The 25,468-nt window shown below is 40.9% G+C and overlaps 1 protein-coding gene across 3 annotated transcripts in view; it reads right to left on the reverse strand.

Moving 5' to 3' along the window:
* Positions 1-22,275, reverse strand: part of IMMT (inner membrane mitochondrial protein) — a 38,769-nt gene extending 16,494 nt beyond the window's left edge. For 2 of the 3 annotated variants that reach the window (XM_074285657.1, XM_074285656.1), the window contains exons 1-8: positions 21,878-22,275; positions 11,312-11,385; positions 8,995-9,181; positions 4,588-4,681; positions 3,009-3,110; positions 2,574-2,684; positions 500-636; positions 18-118 (exon numbers count right to left, since the gene is read on the reverse strand). In XM_074285657.1, coding sequence (XP_074141758.1) covers positions 18-118; positions 500-636; positions 2,574-2,684; positions 3,009-3,110; positions 4,588-4,681; positions 8,995-9,181; positions 11,312-11,385; positions 21,878-21,922 — 851 coding nt within the window. In that variant the 5' untranslated portion in view covers positions 21,923-22,275. Of the gene's footprint in view, positions 1-17; positions 119-499; positions 637-2,573; positions 2,685-3,008; positions 3,111-4,587; positions 4,682-8,994; positions 9,182-11,311; positions 11,386-21,360; positions 21,604-21,877 lie in introns of those variants that run through there. The other variant, XM_074285658.1, reaches the window with a different exon arrangement.
* Positions 22,276-25,468: the final 3,193 nt, after the last annotated feature.

Raw genomic sequence — 25,468 nt, forward strand, 5'->3', positions numbered from 1 at the left:
AAAGAATGATTAATTACTTGGCTTTCAGAAGGGCATCAGTAGCTTCATTGACAGCTTTTCTTCGATCCTTCAAGGCATCCTCCACTGATCGCCACTGCACTGATTTTCCATTCGCAATCTAGAAAATAAAACTTGTGCTATTAGGCAGATTTGAGCAAGAACAAACAAATAAATGTTAGATGGTTTTGAATGAGTATGCAGTCATTTACAGATTCCAATAATCTAAGTACTGTCCAGTCAGTGAGGTAAGTATGTGAACATGGTGAAGAAAGTGTGCTGTGAGCACTATAGGCCAATTCATGAAGCACTTGCTCTGGGACAAAGCATACTGTAATTGTGTTGATGTGGGCTGCAATCAATATTACACTGACATTAAATTTAGCTTTAAAAAAAAAAAAAAAAAAGGAAATGTGATGACTTGATTCATTATGGAAACAAATGCTCAATTTTCTTCATGTTAAAACAGAAATTTTTTCCCAGTCCATGAGCACTGACTTACCTCGGAATTGTCCATTGCTTTCTTCAACATGTTTGAGTGACTGTTGATGGCCTGGATGGCAGCATTCTGGGCTGAGATTGCCTGCAGGGTAATCTGAGCAGTGCGGCTTAAAGAATCTTCCAAGTTTTTGGCCAGAGCTTGAACAAAACCCAGAGTTAAAAAAACAGTCAGGGTCCTCACATCATGAGGAATGGATTTTTTTTTCCCAATGGCATCATGACCTCTCCCCTTCCTTTCCATATGATTCTCCTCCTAAAGGATTTCCCCCCCCAAGACAATATCTCTGGTCTTTATGAGGTTGTGACCTAGAATACCGGTAAATCCACATCAGAGTTATTAACCAGAAATGGTATCACCATAAACATGGAATTCTGCTATCAGAATACCAAGCCTAAAGTAAAAGACTTGGTATTGTTATAAACCACAAATAACTCTTGAGATCCTAAATATCTATAAACAAAGATTTTAGATTCTCAAGGGACCCAAACAGTAAAATGGACAGAAACTATGGCATTTCAAATCACTCATTATATATCTCCTTACCAAATGAGAGTTAATAAAAATGACAATTCTCTAGCCTAAGAGGAAACAGACATCAGAAGAAGAAAAATGCACAAAAGGAAGAAAAACTAACAAACAGAAGGTAGAAGAGAGGAGAAGGAATTCTTTTTGGACAGTTTCAAAGCAAAGACACAGCTAAAATGTCACTAAAATCCTATTGGTTTAGGTGAGCTTTATACAAAAGGATAAAAATATTCCCAAATAGTTCAAGATAGCCCAGGAAAAAATGACTACTCTTCCCAAATATTTTCATGATGCCATGTACAAGAAATTAGATGTAACAAAAGAGTAGATTCGGTCCAGTTAGACCATACAAAAAGACAACTTGAGACAGGCCTGGAAAATGCATCACAAAAGACAGATAGAAAATGCAAAGATCACTTTGGATGGAAAACGCCATCTGCATCCAGAAGAGAATTATGGAGACTGAATGTAAAATCAACACATGCTATGTTCATTTTTTTTCTTTTGTTTTTATTTTTTTCCTCAAGGCTTTTCCCTTCTGTTTTGTTCTGATTTTCTGTCCCAAGGTGATTCATAAGGAAATATGTTTAAAAAAAAAAAATTTTTTTTGAATGTACACGCATAACCAAAAATAATTATTAAAAAGTTAAAGATCAAAACTATGAATTTAATTATTTAACATGCTATCCCCTTTTGAGGTTCTCTAGAATCTGAGATTTACAAATTTTGAAAAAGGATTTCAAGGTAACATGGAAAAATCTTGCCAAAAGTCATAAAGAGAACACGGCTTTTCGGGCAATCCTTTACACTCTGCAGGCCTTGGATCCCCCTTTTTAATCATAAGGTGATTAGGAGTCTCAAATTTGAAAATGAAGGTACAACTACTGAGTACATGTGAGCTCAAGGCATTGGGGGGGGACTGCTACAGGTACAAAGAATCACAGAGTCAGAGACAGAAAGGAGCAGAGAAGTCAAAAGAAAACAGATGGAATGACGAAGAGAGGACAAGACCTGGAGCCAGATCAGAATTCAAATCCAGCTGTGTAATGCTAGGCAAGTCACTTCACTGCCTGCCTCAGTTTCTTCAACAATAAAAAGGGATGACAGGACCTATCTCCCAGGATTGTAACGAGGATCTCATGAGATAAATATTGGTAAAGAAAAATTTACAGTATGCTATAAATGTTAGCTAGTAATAATAGTGAGGTCCCATGAGCCAGTCCTTTCACTTTACTGCTGAAGAAACTGAGGTATTATATCCTTAGTGACTCACACTAGCAGAGTGTGTGACATGGGCCGTGACATATTCATGCCACATACTCTTCCTGAATTGGAATCCAGAGTTCTGTCTGCAGGCCCTTTCCATGGGATAAGGAGAGATGAGAGTAAAACGAGGCCGCCCCAGAGAGCCCAGGCATCAAGAACAAATCACCTCGTGCCACCCAGGAAAGGAAGGCCCCACGAGAGGGTGACAGACACGACCCCGGGCTAGGTAGCAGCCAGAGGCTCCCCCCCACCCCAATACTTAGAGTTCTGGTTGTTTACATACACTGGATCGCTCTCTCCTGCTCCTCGGCTTCCTGCTGGCCCCGGAAAGCCGCAAACTCTTCTGAGAGTTGCTCTTTTTTAGAAGATGAAGTTGCATACTCATGTTTCTCCTCTTGCAACAGAACAGAAGGAACCAGATTTCAATGCAGAATTTATACATGTGATGGGGCTTAAAACAGCAATTTCATACCTGCCAGGGCACTCCACCCATGACCACTCCAAAAGGAGAACATGGAAGGGCCCTGGCTGCTAAACACGTTTTCAAAAGGATGCGCTCAGAATCAAGACACAAGTCTTTTCAGAAAGCTTCTTGAAGAGGACCAAACTTAAAAATGACAACTCCAATAGTGGTGAAGCTATCATGGTCCCACTGTCTGGTTACTCCTTGAGCACACTAGGACTTACAAGAGACGAAAGGAAAAATCAATTTTACTACCTGCAATGTATGGCTTAAGTTTTCCTTCTAGTAGTTCAAGTGGAGGTACTTGGACAAAATCTTCACGCTGCTCAGCAGGAGATGGGACAGGTCTAGCAGCATCTGGTGTAGAAATAATCTGTTTGCTTCTATAGTGCTATAAATATACATTACCCTAGGCAAATCCCTATTTACCTTGCTTGTGGCTCAGTGACACATAAATATCTGCACTATTAATGATTAACACATCTCTGTGTCTGACAGGAATGGCTGGGCAGAACCATCTGCACAAAGAAACAGACAGACAAATGTTCCACCCAGCGGATGCCTTCCCAGTGAGAGCACTAGGACTGTTGCATTTGTCTGAATGGAAAAGGTCCTCACGCAGTGCCCAGAGGAAAGCTGAATGACCAGCCAGGAGCAGTCAGACATCCAGTGTTCCCAAGGGCAGGATGGGAAAAAAGAATGTGAAATGAGGAAGATGGAAGAATGGAAAAAGTGCCCAGAGAAATGAGAACAGGTGGTGAAATGGGGAGTGGAGAGAATAGAGGGGACCAGAAACAGACTGGAGCCACAGGCTAGGAGAGGTCAATGGAGGGCTTGTGAGGAAAGGCCCCCCAAATTCCCCAAGACACTCTCCATTTCCATCCTGTCTGGCTGTAAATGAAGGAAAGGAGAGAGAGAGATGCTCAGAAACAGAAATAAAGGTTTGAATAAGGAAAAGATCCAAGTCCAGGAGTTGTAAAGTGAAAAGCAACATAAAGAAGATAGAAGAGTTGAGGAGAACTTTCTATCCCCAAGACAGCTTAGAAGATATGAACCCCACTCAGAACTGAAAATGCAGGAAGAAGCATTAAGAGATCTGTTCTTGAAGTGGGAACACATGCACAAAATAGCAGGTAACAGGAAAGAGTGGAATCAGAGAGAGAAAGGGGACATGGTTTACAGAAGCAAGAAATGTGAGAAATTTTCAACCCTTTTGGGTTGAAAAGACACCAAAAATGAACCCTATTAAAACACTGACCCACTATGTGCTCTGAGGAAGCCTCCTGCAATGGCAAAAACACTCGAAAGCAGGCGTCCTGAGGAAGGCGGCCTCCTGAACACATCACTGGAGCCTAGGAAATTCAATGACCTCAGGACTTTCTAAATACTAATAGCTTTACAACTAAGTCCATCATCTCCCCAAGCTAAGCAAAAACCCAGGGTGACACAGGGCATGGTGAGCATTGGCAGGAGAGGTGAGGTCTGAAGGCAAACAGCTGGGCAGAAATCAAATGGGTACAAGTGGGTTCCCCTCCCCCCAAAAAAGAAAAAACAGTTTACTGGAGGAGAGGGATAAAGCAAGAACAAAGCAGCACCAGAGCAAGCTCTTGTGAGCCAAACAAGCCCACCAGCAGCTACTCTTCTCCTTCCTGGCCATCCACATTCTGCGTAACAGCCAGAGACCAAACTCTGTCAGCAGGCACAGTGTGGTGGCCGACTAACTCTCCAGAGATTCAGGGAAGGGACAATCCTTTTTTGAGTACAAAAATGTCACAGCTGTCTATGCATTTATTTCTATGCTTAACTTTAAAATATCAGGATAAAATACCAGTACCTTTAGTTGAAGAACTTGGAGTGTCTCCCTTTTGTTTTTGGACTTTAGAATCTTTCATTACTTCTGACACAGTAGTAATTTTTAGTGGACCAGGCTGAATGTTGGGAACAGAAAAGACATGTCAAATTCAGAAAATATAGCATGCGCAGCAATCTCCCATTGAAATAAATAGCTTCAAAAAAGACATTTTCTTTTGGAAGACTACCCTCAGAAATACACTCCCCAGCCTTCCTGATAAATAGCAGGTAATACTCAAAATGCAAAAAAGGACTCTATGTTATTGGCTATGACCCATGTGGAAATGTGTTTTTTTTTGATTATGCATTTGTTATATAGGTTTTCTTCTGTTGTTCCTACTATCCAAATTATGAGGGAGAGAAAAAAATAATTAAAAAATGCTTGCTCCCTGATAAAAGATAATAAAATTAAATTTAAACGTAAACCTAAAAAAAAAAAATTATCAGTAAATTATTTCCATTTTAGCTAAGTGTTTTTTGTTCTCATATTTGATGAGAAATTTATGTTCCATCACTATTCTTTCATTCAGGGATGAGTCACTTAGGAATTATTCAAGATGTCTCTCTCCTCCTCCTTGTGCTTGCCTGGCTATATGCTTTTTCTAATATCAGTGCTATTCACTAACACCTTCACCAACAGGTACACCAGCCCCTCACTGAGTCTTAGAAATTTCTATTTAGCCCCTTCATCCCACCTCCTGGGAGGGAGGGGAGGCAGGGACTTGTATCTAGTCCCAATGTCTACAAGATATCTGGTCTCCCCATATAATAGATGCCTCAAATGGGCATTGAATCCTGATATAATGAAAAGATTATTAGAGTTGAAGTCAAGAGATCTAAGGTTCAAATGCCAGCTGTGGGTCCATAGTGACAGCTATTTGAAATTTATGAAAAATATACATTAATTACCACACGGGAACATTAGGAATCATTAGGATCACTTAAATAACAGCGGATTATTCCTATCATCCATCATCATACCAATAGTTCAGAGTCAGTCAGTCTCATGAACTGGGTGAAGTTCCACTTCAATTAATCACTAAATAGTGACCAAGTACCTACTAATGGTGAGAAGCAATGCACGATAGAAAGAATATAGGACTAAGATAGATGTGTTTCCTCATCTGTAAAGGAAGATCATGGTTTCCAACTCTAGTGATCCCTAGTTTTTATGATTCCTGACCTCAAGAATCTAATTTAGTGAAACATGTAAGACACATAGATCACTGAAAAGATCGTTCTCTTAGAGCTAGTATGGACTTGAGTATTTACTGAGACAAACCACCTCTCTCCTCCATTCACCCCACACCCTACTTCTGACTTAGAATAAATGAAGAAATGAAGTAACCAGAAGGTTACTGAGTCAGGATCACAGAACTACTCATGGATGTGGATCACAGCTAAAGACACTGGGCCGGAGCAACTAAATTCTTTGTCCAACTGTCCACAGGTGGCCATGGAATAGATCTGAGCCTGAAACCCAGCTATTGTGATGCCCAACTTAATGCTATTTTCACCCCATTATGCTAAGCACAGAGATTAAAAACCTCCCAAGGCCTGACTCTCCAAGTTCATACTCTCTCCATAATTTATTAAGATCCCCTCAATATTTACTTTTCCATTCATGATCTTGTGATGTTCTCATATCATTTCACTGAGAAGACTCAGTGTTTTATGAAAATTAAGTGGAAGATCCATACAGAGCTGACAGTAGCTAAGGCAGGACAGGGAGACAGAACTAGAAGAAACCAAGAAAGGAAAGGAGGCATGAGTTTTTTAAAAGATGACTAAGGATTCAAACGGGAAATTATTCACGCAATGAAAACAATAGCAGGAAATGAGAGCCACTTGGTGTTCACTTTAAACACACCAAGTCTGAAATGGTGTCAGGTCACCCAAATAAAAATGCCATGTGAGATACGGTGGGGCTGAGGAAGAGAAAGACTGATTCCGAAGTTGTATACAAAGGAATCTAAGCTCAAAGTGGTGAGAGTAACTAATAGGATCCATGAGAAACACTAACACAAAGCAGGTTTCAGACCCACTTTCAATTTGATTCCAGACTTATCATTTTCTCTGGCTATACCCGGAGGCCTGTACCTTAAAATAGAAGTGCTGGGGTGGGAACAGTCCCAGCAGCTGAGACACTTATCACAAGCATGTCTATTTTAAGTTAGGCCCATGAATCCACCAGAGGTTATGTGGGACTATGAGTTCAAATTTATATAGTTCCTTAAGGCTTACATAACGCTTCCAACAAAATATTCCAATGAATGCTCACAATAATCCTATGAAAGAGGTACAATTGTTATATTCTACATTGTTTAGATGAGAAAACTGGCTCCATGAAAAACATGGTAAGTGTCCAAGACAAGACTCAGCCCAGACCCCCCATCCTCCCAGTCAGCATCAGTTCTACTGAGCTGCTTCTCTAAACAGCAGGCAATGCCAGCTCCCCACAACCCAAAAAGTGGCTGGGGTTGCCCATCTCAGCACAAGAGAAGAGCTGACACCCCCTCACCCCAAAACAGCCTGTCAAGAATATGGATGTATAGCCTCTATCAGAATGCTTGATGGGAAAAGGGAGGGAGCAGAAAAAAATCTGAAACTCAAGATCTTACAAAAATGAACGCTGAAAACTACAGTGTTTGGAAAAATATTATTGAGGAAAAAAATAAAAATAAATTTTAAAAATTAAAACTTTTTTTTAAATTACAGAAAAACCAATATAGAAAACTGCAAAATGCTGTGGTTCATGTTTTTTAAAGGGTTTACTTTGTAATCTGGTGAACAAAGGGTGCTGACATAATTGGCAACTACAAGGTTTTAGAAATATCTATGGATTAAGAAAAGCAAACCACTTAACAAACCTGAGGTCTACCTTGTGGACACTGTAACCATTATTATTGCATTTTTTTTTCCCAAACCACCTAATAGACCTGAGGTCCCATGTCCAAACTCCCTTTCTGCTCTATGATGTATGTGGGCATATTCATTTTATCTGGTGTGTGTTAAGTGTAATTTATATATATATATATATATATATATATATATGTATAATTTTTTTTTGAGGCTGGGGTTAAGTGACTTGCCCAGGGTCACACAGCTAGGAAGTGTTAAGTGTCTGAGACCAGATTTGAACTTGGGTCCCCCTGAATTCAGGGCTGGTGCTCTATCCACTGTGCCACCTAGCTGCCCCTCAAATAAATTTTTGAAGACTTTTAAAAAATGTATGAATTGTTGGATTTAAATGTTCCCTGGTCTCCTTAATCCAGAGACAAAGAATTGACTGTATTTCTGTATTTCACAAGATTCAATCCTCCCAACCCCACAACCACCACCTTGTGGACATTACAAGCATTATTATTGCACTTTTTTTTTTTTTTAAAACAAGCTAAATAACTGTAGAATTTCAAATGCTAACAACAGCATAGGAGAGTAGGAATACAAATAAACTAAAAATCAGAAAAACAGGATTTTCTACTTCTAATTCTCACTGGACAAAACAAGACAATTAATACCATTATCTCAAAGGCTCATCTGTAAAATGAGAGGCCTGGGACTAGGGAATGAGCCTTTCCAGCTCTATGAGCCTATGATTTATCAATAAAAAAGGAAAACCTAAGGGTTGAAGAAGATTAGGCTAATTTAAATAGTGTTGGCAAACACCAATCTGTTATGAATAAAATTTTTCCTGTGAAAGTCTTTTTAATTCCATCTTAGTAATGGAATTGCTAAACACATGAATTGTACAAAGGATGAAAGGCTGCCATTTGCACATAGTCAAAATAAGACTATTCATACATTAATGACAAACTACAAGAGAGGAGGCAAGTCAGAGGCAGCTGGTGTTAGCAAGAAGACCCCGACACAAGGCCTGCCTTGACTGTTTCTTAAAATGTAAAAATGTAAAATGAGGAGCTACCCCTTCCTTCTTTTATCTGTTTGGTCATATTGATCATTCTTCATTTTATTTTTTTAAAAAATTCCACCTTGGTCGTGGCTCTTTTCCAACAATGAGATGATTCAGACCAGTTCCAATGATCTTATGATAAAGAGAGCCATCCACACCCAAAGAGAGGGCTGTGGGAACTGAGTGTGGATCCTAACATAGTATTTTCACTCTTTTTGTTGTTGTTTGACTATAGTTTGTTTTCTCTTTTTTTTTCCTTTTTGATCCAATTTTCTTTGTACAGCAAGATAATTATATTAAATTGTATACATATATTAGATTTAACATATATTGGATTACTTGCCATCTGGGGGAGGGGGGGAGGTAAGGGAGGGAAACATTTGGAACAAAAGGTTTTGCAAGGATCAATGTTAAAAAAAATTACCTATGCACATGTTTAGAAAATAAAAAAGCTGTAATAAAAAAATCCCATCTTACCGGCTTTTTTGGTGATTGCGTTGCCTGGGAAGAACCAAGGACCATCTCAAAGACTTTGTCAGAAAAAGGGATGGTCTTCTCTATACTGTCTCGGAAATGCTGGTCCCATTTAGCATACAGAATAGTTCCACCAACACCACCACCAATAAACAAGAGGCCTGCTCCAGCAATTTTGCCTGCAGAAAGTCTAAGATAAAAAAAATAGCAAATATTTAATATTTATAAGAGGTTCTGAATATTACCTGATAAAACATAATATTAGAAATAATTAACAATTTCAGAATACCACTTTCTCCATTGCAACCACCTTAAGAGTGCTCCAGCACCATTTTCCTATAATCAATTCAGAAATCAGGAATAATGAAATCAACTTTTTTTCTCTTTAAACTTGCTACCTTTAACACTCTATGGCAGAAAACAGACCTGTCCAGCTACTGAAGAATGGGGACAGGAAAATTCCCAAAGATAACAAAGATGTTGCCATTTATAAACCTGTTCCTCTCCTCCTGAGCAGAGAAAAGATTGAGAGATTTGCTTTGAACCCTAAGGAGATTCAATAAAATTAATTTAGCAGGTAATGTTTTCTAAGCTTCTCCCCACTTGATGTTTCTCTTCCAGCAGCTTAGAAATATGGCATTTAAAGCATTTTACAAGGGCCCAGATTCCATGCCTGGTACACAGCAAGTACTTAATACCTCTGCATTTTTAAAAAAAAATGTCAGGCAATATTGCTAGCCACTCTATATGTAGCCTTGACCCCACTAGCCTGGTCAGGAATCACCCTGGCTCCTTTCTCCCCTTTGTGGCAGAGCTCCTTTGACAAGACAATCTGCCATTGTCTTTCTCCCCCCCCCAGAGAAGCTGAAACTTCTCTGCCCAAATTCTTCAATCATCTCAGTGGCCAAATCCAGGGACTTTCCTGAGCCTGCTCTCTCCTCCTCCCTATCTGAGCACTCCTGTTCAGGGGCTCTGCTAGAGCTTCCTCCAGGTCCCACCAGCTGATGGAGAAGGGCCTCCTTTCTCTCCTCCCTCAAGGTACAGTATTTTCACTTGATGATCACACCAGCTCCTAATACAGAGGACTCTAAGACTCTCTCCTAACCTAAAGACCGGAATCTCCAACTTAACCTATTAAACATCTTGAACTGGAAGTATCAGAGACAGAGAATCTTAAACTCACTCTGTCTTCAACTAAAATCACTATCTTGTTCCCCGCAGCCCCTTCTCCTCAATTAATTGTCTTCCCTTCTGAATATCTCTATTGCTAAAGAGTGCTGCCAATCCTCACTTAAGCCCCTGTCCAATCAGTTGCCAATACTGTCATTTACATCGCCCAATTATCTCTTTGAGATAGCCTCCCCTCCCCCAATGTACTGCAAGCCCTGATCCAGGCCCACCTTGCCACTGGGCTGGTCTCAAATTCCTCCTGACTCCAAGCCCATCTCCATTCTGATATCAAAACTGATATTGCGAAAGCACTCGTCTGCCCCATACCATGTAATCGTGTCCTTCGTTGGCTTTCAAAGCCCTCTGTTACCTAGTAGCCAGGCCCCCTTCTTGGCGTTCCCAGCTTCTGAACCCCCCTCCGATGTTGGGCTCCACACTTCCCACTCAGGCCATTTCCACTTCCCCTGCTGCTCCCCAATGGGAAGGATCTCCCTCCTTCCCTCCCGACCTCCATCCATGTCCTGGCTTCCACTTTCATCCAACGCTTCTCCTAGACACCTTCCCGGTCTTCCTGAATCTAAAGCTTTTCCTTCAAGACCACCTCAATGTAACCCACAGACCTTTTGTGTGCACACAGCTGTGTGCATGTCCTCTCATTAGAAGGGGAGCTCACTGAGGGCAGAGTTTGGATGCTTTTGGGTCTCTGCAGGGCTTACTACCATGTATGGCACATACTATGAGTGCTTAATAAATGCTAGGAGACTCCATGGGTACACAGTCTTCCCCATTAGAATATAAACTCCTCAAAGGAGAGGCCTGATATGCCTTTTGTGTCTCAGCATTTGGCACCAGGCCTGGCACAAAAGAGAGCCTTCCCAAATGCTTGCTGAATGAAACTTTGAAAGTGTTAGCAATTCTGGTCAACACAATGACCAACACAATTCTGGAGAAATCCAGCACTGCCTGAGGCTGGATTCCAGCACAGCTTGAAGGAATTTGTTCTCCTTGATGATATATGACAAATGGGATTTTACTTTCCTTGGTTTATCAACTGAAAGGCAGATCTTAATATTTTTTAAAATAAAAAAACAAAGCTTGCTTATTGTTCATAATTAAAAATATTTGTAGACATTAGCATTCATCTACATACCCAGAATTTCTTGTTGTAGAATATCTACGGCATGGTCTCAAGGGACGGAGTATAAATTTTCTGCAGAGGCAATTCTAAGGAAGATAAGAACATACAAAATGACAGTTAAATTAAAAATATATGTATTTTCAAGCTTACAGAGACCAAAAGTAAACCTTACAAATGTTTGTATTTCATAAAAATGAATTTTTAGAAATTCAAATGAGTTTCAATAATGAATTTGATCCCAAACATCCATCAGCTATGAAATAACACTGTCATGTGAAGGGGGAAAAAAACATCTACAACTTAGGAGGCTGGGCAATCTTGGGCAAGATGCAGAAACAGAAAATAAGAGTTGAAAACTGAGGACCTCTGACAGTATTGCACCCAAGCTAGGTCTGCACCCAAGTCTCCTTAACTTCAAAACAGATAAATATGCACCCAGTTTTCTTTACTTCCTATGGCACCCCATTCGACTTCTTTATATTGATATTTTATTCAAACTTCTATCAGTCATTAAAGTATATTAATGTATCAAAGAGAGTTGAAAGCAAGAATGTAAAACCATTGTGAATACATAGACTTGTAACAATGCATCTGTTGTTTACTCATTTATTAAAAGAAACAAGTTATATATTAGTTTTACCAAGGTAGTAACAAAGTCATCTAATGCATTTAAAATGGATTTTGTTGCTATTTGATATCTTTACACAGCCGTAAGTAAATCTGTTTGATTCAGTATCATTTCATTTAAGTATTCTTGATTTCTTCCCAATTGTTATTTTTTACAAAAGTCAATTACACGCATATATTATTTATTCAATCACTCCCAAATTATTACATTTATTCCACATTTGGGATGATCTCATCATTAATAAGAATAATATGACATTAGTTAACATTTCTATACAGCCGTTAAAATTTTGTGATCACACGTTAGATGATAACAATCCAGTGTAATCATTATTATGACCATTTTATGGATGAGAAAGTTGAGGTTACCCACCCCAAGGTCAAGAAATTTATCTAAGGTCCCAAAGATACTATCTTGCAGCATTAGTCACACTCATGTCTTTCGGATCTTTTGATAAGTAGGCAGACAGAGCTAAACAAGTGCTGAAACTAGATTTGGATTGGAGGACTCAGATTTAAATTCTATCATTTACTACCTGTCTGCACTTGGATAAACCATCTAATTTCTCTAATCCTCAGTTTCCTCATCTGTAAAATGAGAGTAAGCTCAATGACCTCTGAGCTCTTTTCCAGATCCTATGACATGATGTAATTATCTACTATCCACCATGATGCACTGTTAGGAAGATTTTCCTCACATGAAAAACTGGGTCTCTTCAAGTTTTCATTCAATGTCTTCTGGGACCAAACACAACACTTTTATGTCTCTTCAACCTGACAGTTCTTTAAATACTTAAAGACAACTCCTTACCTCCTCTTCCCAATCTTACCTGCATGTCCTATTCTTATCCACTCCACTAGTCTGTCAATGTCCTACCTAAAATGGTGCCCACAACTGAATACAGTCTTCTAAACAGAGTCTAGATAGTCTACCCGCACAGAACAGAGCGGGATCATGGCCTTTCCATGAAGGCAGCCTAAAGTCACCTTAGCTTGAGGCTGCCTTGCTGAACTCTGGAATTCTAGTAAGGTTTAGTTCACCCCAAAAAACCCTACTTTTCCCATGAATTGTGCTCTAGCCCAAACCTCTCCCTTCATGACAAAGATATTCAATAACCAAATCAAGGGCAAACTCCTGAGGTGTTGCTCTAAAGCTCTCCTTCCAAGATTACATCAGCAACTAAGTTGAGGAGAGAAGGGGAATGAGGAATAAGGTGGTGCAGTGGATAGAGACCTGAGTTCAAATCAGCTGTCAGTGACTTCAGGCAAGTTACTGGATTCAGAATGATTTGCAAAAACAACAAAAAAAGCAACAAAATCTTGAGTTTAGTTAGGCCACATAACCAGAAGACTAGAAGAATAGCTTTCATCCAATGTCTTGGTGAAACCTAAAGATATAGTGTACTTATTAGGAATGTCTAGAGGATACCTCACCTAGTCTTGTTACCCAAGATTGTGGCCAATCGGATTTATACACACCTGTCACCTTGGAATTTCTTAACAATAAAACAAAATGCAAGACAATGAAGATAAAACCTATTTCTTGGCTGAACTTTCAACTGAGGAACACTAAAAAAATCTCTTTTCTAAGTTGTAAGCAAAATTTTTCTAAATGTACCATTTCATCAAGAGAAATACTAATTTCTCCTCGATGCCTATTTCTTTTACCTTCTGGAAGTTTACATTCCAAATTTTCAACTCCTTTAGTTAGAGTGGTGACTGCTGACCCTGCCTTTGGCTCTATGGTAATTGAAGACTTCCCTTCTGGATAGCTGTAGTATTTTTATCTCTGACCAGAAGTTCTGGATTTGAGCCAGATTGTTCTTGGGAATTCGCATTCCAGGGTTCTGACCTCTGGATTCTTCCTATTTCCCCCTCTATACTCTAGATCTTGAGCAGTTTTCTTTCTTGAAATATGACATCCAGGCTCTTTATGGCTGTGGTATTCAGACAATCCAAAAAATCTTGGCTTTTTTTCCTCTTCTGTTCAATCTGTTCAGTAGTTTGCTGTGAGAGATTTTTCATTTCCCCCCCCCTCCCCTCTCCAATCTCTTGATTTTTTTCAATATTTTTGGTCTCATGGAATCATGGGTTTCTCTTTGATCCATTCTAATTTTCAGGAAATTTGCTAAGATTATGGTTAAAATTTTGCACCTCATGTCAAGATGTTGATTCCCTTCCCCATTCTTTCTTCTGTAGCTCTCATTTTTTCCCCTAATTTTCTTCCTCGATCACTCTCATTTCATTTGTAATATATATATATATATATATATATATATATATATATATATTTATTTATTTATTTTTTAAGCATCATACTCTTTCAGGAATTCTGAATTTGTGGCTAAGCTGTGTTTTCCTGAGGCCTGATTTAGAGATTGAGACATTTTCTTCTTTACCTCTAGATCATCCCTGCCATCACAAGAGCTCTTTATGATGAAGTTCATGTTTGTTCTATTTTCTAACTTCAGATCTGATGCTGGAGTTTGGCTCTAACAATTCTGAAGGGAAAGTCTAGGGCTGCTTCTGTTGCTGCTTTTCTGGTATTAAGTATCATGTTATTATTCAAGGACCTCTCAGGCACATGCTAGGGAGCTGCAAGCTTTCATAGCTCCCAAAGTGTTCCAATTCCTGCAAGTTACTAACGTGGGGCTGGCTCTGATCAGCAGCTGACTACAACTGGAGTCAGTCCCTATCAGCCAGCTAGGATGCTCTGCTGGTTTCAAGAGACTACTGATTCCCCTTTAACAAGTGATTTGGGCTCTGGTTGGTTCCACATCTGCAGGCTGAGCCTGAGCCTACAACTGAGACTCTGCTTTGCTCCCGGAGTGTGAGCTGCACCTCTCCCTCCAACTGCTTTCTGACTTTCTTAGTTCACCACAAAGGGCTCCTAGATCTATGATATGGCCCAGGGTCATGGGGAACTACAAAGCTGTCAGCCAGGGATACCATCTCTCCCTAGACAGTGTGCTCCTGGACTACTTCATTTTCCAAGATCTGGAGACCTCTCTGCCCATCTTCCTAGGTCAAGCTGACATGCACAAATGGCTCACAAATGAAACATTTTCCAGATTTCTAAGAATTGAGTCTGGTGATTTTTTTTAGATGTTTAAAGAAGTCTTTGTAAGGGGCCCTGTTCCTGCTGTTCTGCCCTTTGAGATTTTAAAATCAGAAAGCTAGATTAGATATCTAAGGTTCCCTTCCAGCCCTCAAGTTCTATTGACTAAACAAGACTAAATGCAACAAAAACTAAGTATGTGCAAAGCATGCCAGAAGGTACTACTGGGAATAAAAGGACAAGTGAAGGATTAAAAAAAAAAAAAAAAAAGAGTTAACTAGCTCTCCCTCCTGTTACTTCCCTGGCTTCAAGACTAATCCTATATGCAAGGACTTTTCTTACACCCTGCCCTAGCCCTTCAACCTGGCTTAGTGCCTTCTGTGTACTGGTTATTTACATGTTGTCTCCCCAGGTAGAAAGGTGATCTGAAAGGCAGACTTTCTGCTTTTTCCAGGAATTAGCACCTACCCTGGCCTATCATAAACACTTCTTGTCTAACCTGGGGTGATGGGACATCTGAGTCAGGTACCACCCCGTAAGCAAACTTCCAGGGAATAGTACTGCTGAAATACCAAGCATCTGCATCATTCAAAGAGATCTTTGAGGGTAACTTTTAGGGACTCCTCCTAGCGCAGGGTGCCAAGGGCACCACTAGCTGTGCCCACCCTATTTCTATAAAATAAAAAGATCAGAGTCATGGAAGAGCAAAGTTGGAGGCCACAGAGGGCATTGGGGCTAAAAGGAACAATGTCACCGTCTTCAGGCACTTAGAAATGCCACATTCTACAGGAAGCTTTGCCGATCTCAATCTCTAATTCCAGTTAACCATGTCTCTTGCTTGTCTGTACACAGCTGCTTGCATGTTTTCCCCGCCATTACGCTGTCAGCTCCAAGAGTGGCCCTTCTTTTGTTTGTGTCCCTAACATTTAGCACAATATCTGACATACAGTAGCCACTTCATGTTTTTCTGCCTGCCTGACAAACACTGTGCTAAGTATTGGGGAGACAAAGGTAAAAACAAGGGGTCTTCCTGCTTATCTCCACTTTAGCCAGTGTATTCTAGATGTATGCTTTCTCTCCCATTAAACTGGGAAAGATGCTTTGCCTTCCTTTGTATGCTTAGCACCAATTAAAGACTGGCACATACTAAGAACTAATAATTGCCTGGTTATAACACTGGACTTTCATAACCTTCAAATGATGAGCAGGAGTTCACAGCCCTAGATTTGTTCATTATTGTTGTGTTTTCCACCCCCACATCCTTCAAAGTGGATCAATATGACACAATATGTGGTCAAGGTGCAGCGAGTCATATTGTGGCTGCTCAGACCTATATGAGCTCAGAAAGCTCTACTCAGGATCAGGCCCAAGTAGTCCACATGAATATTCAGGGTAGAGATGGTTCAAATTTACACATCTCACGTTTTGCAATCTGGCTTTGTTCACAGAACCTTTTTTGAGATATATATATATATATATCTTAAACAATGTATAAATCAATATACATATTAAATCAATATATCTATATCTAGATATAGATATATATTGATATATAGAGAGCCTTTTTTGTCCTAGATAGAAATTAGGGGGGGGGGGTGGGAAATCAGGTAAACATGAAAATTTAAGTTTGTAGAAAATTTATGTCTTAATTTTCAAATGATGAAATTAAAATTATTTCCATTCATATGAAAGAGTGTTCCAAATCACTATTGATCAGAGAAATGCAAATTAAGACAACTCTGAGATACCATTACACACCTGTCAGATTGGCTAAGATGACAGGAACAAATAATGATGAATGTTGAAGGGGTTGTGGAAAAACTGGGACACTGGGATTGTTGGAGTTGTGAAAGAATCCAACCATTCTGGAGAGCAATTTGGAATTATGCCCAAAAAGTTATCAAACTGTGTATATACCCTTTGATCCAGCAGTGCTACTACTGGGCTTATATCCCAAAGAGATCTTAAAGAAGGGAAAGGGACCTGTATGGGCCAAAATGTTTGTGGCAGCCCTTTTCATAGTGGCTAGAAACTGGAAGTTGAATGGATGCCCATCAATTGGAGAATGGTTGGGTAAATTGTGGTATATGAAGGTTATGGAATATTATTGTTTTCTAAGAAATGACCAGCGGGATGAATACAGAGAGGCTTGGAGAGACTTACATCAACTGATGCTGAGTGAAACAAGCAGAACCAGGGGATCATTATACACTTCAACAATGATACTGTATGAGGATGTATTCTGATGGAAGTGGATATCTTCAACATAGAGAAGAGCTAATCCAGTTCCAATTGATCAATGATGGACAGAATCAGCTACATCCAGAAAAGGAACACTGGGAAATGAGTGTAAACTGTGAGCATTTTTTTGTTTTTCTTCCCAGATTATTTTTACCTTCCGAATACAATTCTTCCTTTGCAACAACAACAACAAAATTAGGTTCTGCACATATATATTGTACCTAGGATATACTATAAGATATTTAATATGTATGGGAATGCCTGCCATCTAGGGGAGGGGGTGGAGGGAAGGAGGGGAAAAATTCGGAACAGAAGGGAGTACAAGGGAAAATGTTGTAAAAAAAAAAAAAAAAAAAAAAAAATTACCTATGCATATGTACTGTCAAAAAAAAAAGTTATAATAAATTTTTTTTTAATTTAAAACAAAAAAAAAAAAAAAAGAAAGAAAATTTATGTCTTGTACAGAGGGAGAACAATCATTATTAATCTTCAAAATAGTAGCTATTGAATGTAAACTATGGGATTTGCATCTTTAGATAGTGCTATTACCAGAAAAATTATTCAGTCAGCCAGGCAAAAATCTATGTGAATTACTAGAAAACTCCATTTGCTTTGAAAGGCCAGATTCCAACTATGGTTAGGGGCAGACATTGGCTTCCCAGAGTCCTCCTTAGATCCATATTCCTCACCACTCTACAACAGAGAAAGCCACCGAACTCTGCCAAGGTATGCTCCTATTCACCCCTTGTCGCGCGAAGTTGATTAGGATGCAAATGGTACTAAAGAAACTTGTAATTTGGTTGAGCAAACAAGGCCCCATGTATGAAATAAGTGAATAATTTCCGATAGCTTATTACAGAGGGGAAAATGTAGCCTGTATATGTTCAAGTCAGTAAGTGCTATCAGCTAAATAGGAAGAGAAAGAGAGGGAGAGAAAGGGAGAGAGAGAATATATTTTGAGTTACCTGAAGGTTGTTATAATTGTCTCTTCCCCAGTCAGCATGTATATCCAAAAGCTACCTTTTATGTTTGCTATAAATACATGTTTATAAACATTAAAGACAAAAAAAAAGTTCTAATGTTTAGAAAAAGGAATAAATATGAAAAAAGAGGAGAATGAAAATTTTGAGCTGATTAAATTCAGGACAAAGATATTAAGCATTCTATAGGGTATAGGGCCCTAAGGCTGTAGAGGTCCTCTAACTTTAAGAAATATTTATTAACTGCCTGCACTGTGCCAGAGAAAATTAATTCAACAAGCATTTATTAAACCCATACTGCATTATCAAGCACTGTGCTAGGAGAGGAGGATATAAAGGTGAAAAAAATTAATTGGTCCTAGATCTCACCTCAGGGGGATGGAGTATTATATACAAGGAACATGGAAGTGGCCAGTGTCAGCGGATCCCCAAATACAGTTTGTGGGTTTCATGTTCAAGACGACACGTAGGCAGGAAAGTGAAGCCTATGTATACTGGCCTAAGTGGAAAGGATACCGAGAGAATAAGGGAGAATCCCAGGTTCTGAACTGCAGAATGACAGAATCAGAAGAATTCAGATTGGTGGGTCACTATCTAAATCAAGGGCCTGAAAACCAAAAAAGAGATTGAAAGTACAAAAAATGAAATCAGGAGGTGATGGTAGTATTTGGAGGAGAGGGAAGGAACAGTACAAATAGTGAAGAGATGAAACTACGATATATAAAGGAAGAACTGAAAAAGAAAAGTGGGAGATCATAACTTCTCCACAATCCTTTGCTAATCACAAAGTAGACTAGGGTCTCATTCAGGTTTTGGGTCAGATTTCTGGCCAAAATGACTATGAGAATAATGTCTGAGCTGAGAAGTGGACAATTTTGGAAGAGACAGGATGGGAAATAGAAGGAGCAGAGCAGTAAATAAATTAAACCAAGATTTTTCATTTTCAAAAATGGGATAGGTTTATTCTGTTTAAAAGCAGACTGATGACTGGCAAAGGGAAACCAGAGAGATCAAAGCTAAGGTGAAAGCAAAGTTATCTAAAACACAAAATAGGCTTTGGTAAATATCTGTTTTTCACATGGAAAATGAGAGGAGAGACACAGAGATAGAGATAGATACTGGAGAGAAGAGACACAGAAATCTTCAACGAAGAATAGAAGAATTCTTACTCTCAGTTTCAGAGAAAGTCGGAACCACTCTCCTGCATAAAGGAAGACTAAGAGCCCATCAGCAGTTTAGGCATAAAAGCCACACAGTTCGGACACTGGCAATAACCAGCATTTTATCCAAGCACTTTACTTTGCAGAGGAGGAAAAGTGAAACCTAAAAGTGACTTGGTGTTCAGCATCTATCGGACTACTTGGCCTCAGCTTCTCCTTAGCAAAGAATGGCAGCTATGAGGCAAGTAACCCCAACTGCACATTAGTGTCTCTGCAAACCCAAATCTGGATTACAGAACCCCATAATGTATAAGCCAGAAGAGATCGCAGGGGCCATTGGGGTCATCCTATCAGTCCAGTCCAATTCTCCGTGATTCCATTTGGGCTTTTCTTGGAAAATCCAACTGTCATTACAACAATAATACAACAGTTTTTCTCATCCACCTTGTTTTTTTCAGTGTGGATACCCAGCTAGAACAAGCTCTTTTGAATGATTATGGTTCTCATCCCTAAATTATCCTAGAACATTTTCGAAAGGTAAGCAGGAAAGCCCCCAGTGATAATGTGGGTGGCAGCAAATCTTACAGTAATCATCTTTTAAGTGGGTGGCCTGTTACAATACTTCAAGGCATGTGATTGGGCCACCAAACTCTGTACTTCATTATTTACTTGGGCCTTTGTCATGACATCACAAAGAAAAAGATTCTGAAGGTGAAAGAAGTGTTCCCCACAATAGCAGAATTACATTAAAATTTTAAAATTAAAAATGTTAAAGTTGTATTAGCAACAATGATTACTAAATGACTACATAAAACGTTAGTTATAAAGAATGCCAAAAGCAAAGTCAGAATATTATTGCTTAATATTAATATGTACCTTTTAAACAGTCAATAAATGAGTTTAGACTTACAGACTTTTTGTAATTCTGTGCTTCAATGTGTTTTTTATTGACAATTTCTAAACTTAGATTTAAATCTTGCATGTTGGTGGTCTGAAGGGGGAGGGAAAATAAGAGAGGCTGATGCCTTGCTGGGTTCTGCAAGTTGCTACTTGGCCTTCAGTTCGCACTAGGCCCGTCCTCAGTCCGAGGGGGCCCAGACAGCTTTTCCCTGGACAATACAGTAAGGTTCTGAAGTAGTTTCTGTCCAGCCTTGGAGTCAGGAAACCCTCCACTGACACATGAAGGAGGGGGGACTACGGACAAGACCCCTTGGCTGGGCCCAGCACTACCGGGACTGGAACGTCTATCCCAGGTGGTCACCACTTTGATTAAGTAAAAAGTCCCGGAAGAAAAGTTTAGGGTTAAGACTTTGCCTGTTAGGCCCAAAAAGGGGTGAGCCTTGGGAGAAAATCCAAGCGCTGGCAGCACCATGAATATACAGGGTTTTCTGGGAAGAGGAAGAGTGGCAAAGAAGCCGAGTAGGTGGGGCTGCCTCTGACGCCCCCCCCCCCCCAAGCCACGAAATTTCAGGGTGAGGTTGTAGGAGCGCTGATCTTGGGGGGGCGAAGGCGGCTTTCAGTCCGGAGCAGGAGGCCCGGGAGTGAGACAGGCAGGAGAAGCCCCGAGGCTCCCGTCCAGGGCAGCGGGATGGCCATGACATCGCTTAACACTCTTCCTGGCTCCCATGCTCCTGGGGAATGGGGCCTTCATGAGGCTCAAAGTTTCAGTGAGCTAATTAAGTTAATCAAAGCTTAGCTAATGATCCGCCCCACTTCCCAGGCCTGAATACTTAATTAGCAGCATTCTTGCCAGCTCTTTGTGACCCTGGAGTCAGGACTTCCTGGCATCTGCCTTGGAAGGTTGTCCCCGCACAAGGTCATACTCGTGTTCCGCTCCTCCCTTCTGCAAGGACCCCGATATCGCGTTTTTGGGGTTCTCCCTTTAGTGAGAGGCTTTGAGGCAGACTAGTAGGTAATGGGCCCCGACCCTCGGGACATTAAGAGCCAAGGCCTAGGACTTTAAAGACTGGTCGGCTGTCCCAGAGGAGGGCCCACCTTGCTTCCGACAGCCCTCAAACTACCGCTCCCAGCAGCCCCTGCGGTCGCCCTCTCCCACAAGCCAGGCTCTTCAGAGCCTCGGGAGCTCCCATGCCAGCTGGGAAGTGTAGTCCGCCTACTACGCCCCGATCCAAGCTCCCGGGTCCACCCCTCGACCTTCAACCACTGGCTGAGGCTTCCCGGGCAGGCGGCGGACCAGCCACACGGGCGCCGGCGGGTCTCCATTGGCCTTGGTCAGAGAACAGCGAATGGGGATTGGCGGAGCGCCTCGAGACCCCACCCCCCGACCCGCCCGCCGGCCCGGCCGCCCCTCTCGCTCTCCCCACCTCAGCAATCACCCCTAATTCATCGGGCTCCAGGGATTCTCCCACTTAACGGCCAACCGCGCCCCCGAGTTCTCGCGAGGCCCCGAAGGGGGCACCCGGTCCTCCGCCAGCACGCTCCGCCAGGGCCTCGCCGGAGGCTTCCCGCCCCTCGCCTTCCGTTGGCGACCCCGCGCGCCCCCCGCACTCACCTGGGCGGCGGCGCTCAGGCCCGTTAGCTGATAAACCCGCAACATCTCCTCGGGCCGGCGGGACGAACGTGTGGGGGCGAGCTGCCGCGAGCACTGGAGGGCGTGCGTACGTGTTCCCCGGCCGCCCCCTCAGCGCCAAGCCCGGCAGCACGCACAAGAGGGGAAACCGGCGGAACCGCGCAAGCGCAAGCCGCCCGCCGCCCCGCCGCCCCGCCAGACTGACAGGGTCGGAAGGGGGCGGGCGAGGTAGGTGCTGATTGACGGCTTGCGTCAGCAAATAGGGACGCTGGCGACGCAGTCGAGGATTGGTGGAGTGAAAGGAGGAGGCGGGATGATTCAGAACCGGCCTGTTGGTCGGTTCTAGCTTGGTAGCGTGGAAAGCACTGGGGGCGTGGCCCGTAGGACCAACTTCCGGCTTCCGGTCGTGCCGAGATATCAGAAACCTGAATTCTGACTGAGTAGGAGCGAAGCAGGGCTTCCGAAGTTTTGCTCATATGTCTCGATTCGAGAGCCTATCACGTCTTAGTAATGACACTGACCCTGGAGAGGGCTCTTCCATAGTGGAGGAAAGACTGATTCTGACCACCTCCGTGGGACAGTGCGAGCTCGGGGGATTTGGCTGGGAAGGGAGAGCGCTCAGGACGGACTTGTTCTTTAATTACAAAATACGTTATCTGCTCTGGAGGGGCTCACGTTCTGACGAGCGTCTTTCAGCGAATGAGCCAATCGTGGCTTAGTGAGCAGGGGTACAATTAGCTTTGGAAAAAAAAAAAAAAGTCCAACCATAATTACCTTATAATTGTTTTTCCAGCTTATGACATATATCATGTGGAGAGATCTATAGAAGGTAACGTTTCTAAGAGTACAAGAACTTTCTTTCTCGGCATTCTTAGTGCTTATTACTTCTTTATTAGATTCCCTGCACAGTGACAACACTGAAGTAAGGGAGTCAGTTCCCTGACATCGGAGTGATCGATTTCCACCTTAGTGAGACGCGGGCTGCGTGACCTTCCCACCACTGAGTAACACGTGGCGTGTCCTGCTTGAAGTTTGCAAAGCGCTTTGCTCACAATGAGCCTGTGAGGTGTCTGGTGTGTTATGAACCAAGGTTTATGGCACTGCCACATGAAGCAGCCGGGAATCGTTCGCAACCTTTCTGAGTACAAGTTCTGTATATTCCAAGCAAAGTAAATTTCTAACCCATGTTTTTTAAGTGTTTTACCAGTTTTGACCTCTTTTGATGTGAAGACAAACTAGCTTTTTTAGAAGAGACTCACCCACAGGTTACCTAGCTCTGGGTAAGACTAGCTCAAGCACAGCTGATAACCTTTAATAGAGCCCAAATGGGAACTTTTTTTTTTTAGATTAAAAGGAAAAAATATAGGTACGTAATGCAACCTGTCCCTTTGAAGCCATGCATCATCAATACATAATTGAGATAGAAGAAATATTGACAAAAGTTATATGTATAAAACAGAAAGAGAATGTGTCCTTTCTGAATTTCTGATAATTTTCTCATCTATCTAGATTATTTTTACCACAATAGCATCTCTCAAGAGAACATTTCCAACAAATATTTTTTAAGGTTTTTAAAATTAAATTTTATCTAAAACTGATTTTAAAAAATGTTTTCTCCATAAAAAATGTGATTTATATAAATTGAGGGGGGTCATAAAATGTATAAAATAAAACCAAATTTTGCAATTATATGATACAAACAAAACATTTTAAAATATCTGAATCATAATTACTACTGTGGTAGCTTATCCAGGCTTGGTGACGCTTGGTTTCTTGAATATAGGTTGTCAACTGGACTAGAATCAGGCTCTAACCTGTGGAGCTGTACAAAGCAGGCTAGAGACAGGAGAATGAGGACACAAACCGAAGCAGGCCAAAGCCAGCTTCCTCAGGAGGAGGGCTTAAACAAAATCTGCTAACGCTGGGACAAATATACCAAAGGAGTTGGACCATAACACAATCATTTGTGAGGCAACATTTCTGGGGACAAAACAGGTGTTCTTGGGTCCTGTATGAACAGTCATTGTCTCAAATTTTGGGCTTCATGGCTGATGCTGAGTGAAAAGAGCAGAACTGTATGAGGATGTATTCTGGTGGAAGTGGATATCTTCAACATAGAGAAGAGCTAATCCAATACCAATTGATCAATGATGGACAGAATCAGCTACACCCGGAGAAGGAATGAGTGTGAACTGTTTGCATTTTTGTTTTTCTTCCCAGGTTATTTTTACCTTCTGAATCCAATTCTTCTTGTGCAACAAAATTCAGTTCTGGGCACATATATTGTACCTAGGATATACTATAACACATTTAATATGTATGGGACTGCCTGCCATCTAGGGGAGAGGGTGGAAGAAAGATGGGGAAAATTCAGAACAGAAGTGAGTGCAAGGGATAATGTTGTAAAAAAAAAATTATCTATGCATATGTACTGTCAAAAAATATTATAAAATTAATTAAAAAAATAAAAATAAAAAAAAATTGGGGGGGGCTTCATGGACATCCTGCAGGACAGAGACTTCTGTGATAGGAACAGGTATTATAGTACCTATCAGTGACAAGAAACAGGGATTATGAACTTGCAATGGACAGCTCTGGGAATTAAGGGAAGCCAAATCCCTCAGTGAACACCTGGTGCTGGTCCAAGAGGATGATTTCATCCACAGTGCAAAGGAGTACTGTTATACCAAGCTTAGGACACAACCTGCTTCCTGGGCCTCAGCTCTGGGAAACAGGCTATCTCCCAAATATTTTCACACAGTCCATCCTATTTTTCCTAATGTAAAATTTTAGTCTTTCTGCACTTGACTTTGCAAACTAGTCTACTATTTCCCATAAACAATAGTCCATTTCCTTCCATACTTTTGCAGAGTCTGTTGATGTCTAGAATGTCCTCCCTAACTCCCTTCAAGACATAGCTCAATTGCTACTGGGACTTCCATGAGGCCTTAAGTTGATTTCTCCTTCCACTCCAAAAATTATTTTATAAATCCAAATAAAACATGTTTGTCTTTATCCAAATGTGAGCTCCTCAGGGTAAAGATATCAGGATAAAAAAACTCAGGATAAAAATCTTCTAATTTTGTCATGGTATCCCTAGTACCCAGGGCACAATGTCTGGTAAATGGAATTCTGTTAATGATTGTTGAAATGAATTGAATAACAAGCTCTGGAAGAGCAGAGGTCTTCTGGTATCAAATGTCCAACATTTATACATTTTATGCCCACCTTCATTTATATTAATCACTTTTTATGGAGAAAAGAACAATTTATTTTAAAAAGCAGCGTGCTCAAGAGAATACTATAAGCAACAATATGTGATGAGCAATTCTGATGGACATGGCTCTTTTCAACAATGAGGTGATTCAGGGCAATTCCAACAGACTTGTGATAGAGAGAGCCATGTGCATCCAGAGAGAAGACTAAGAAGTACTGAATGTGGATCAGAACATGGTATGTTCACTTGATGTTATTTATTTGCTTGTTTTTTTCTTATTTTTTCCCTTTTGATCTGATTTTTCTTGTACATCATGATAAATGTGGAAATACATTTAGAAGGCTTGCTATCTAGAG

This window comes from Sminthopsis crassicaudata, chromosome 2 (assembly GCF_048593235.1).
Source record: "Sminthopsis crassicaudata isolate SCR6 chromosome 2, ASM4859323v1, whole genome shotgun sequence".
Classification (NCBI taxonomy): domain Eukaryota; kingdom Metazoa; phylum Chordata; class Mammalia; order Dasyuromorphia; family Dasyuridae; genus Sminthopsis; species Sminthopsis crassicaudata.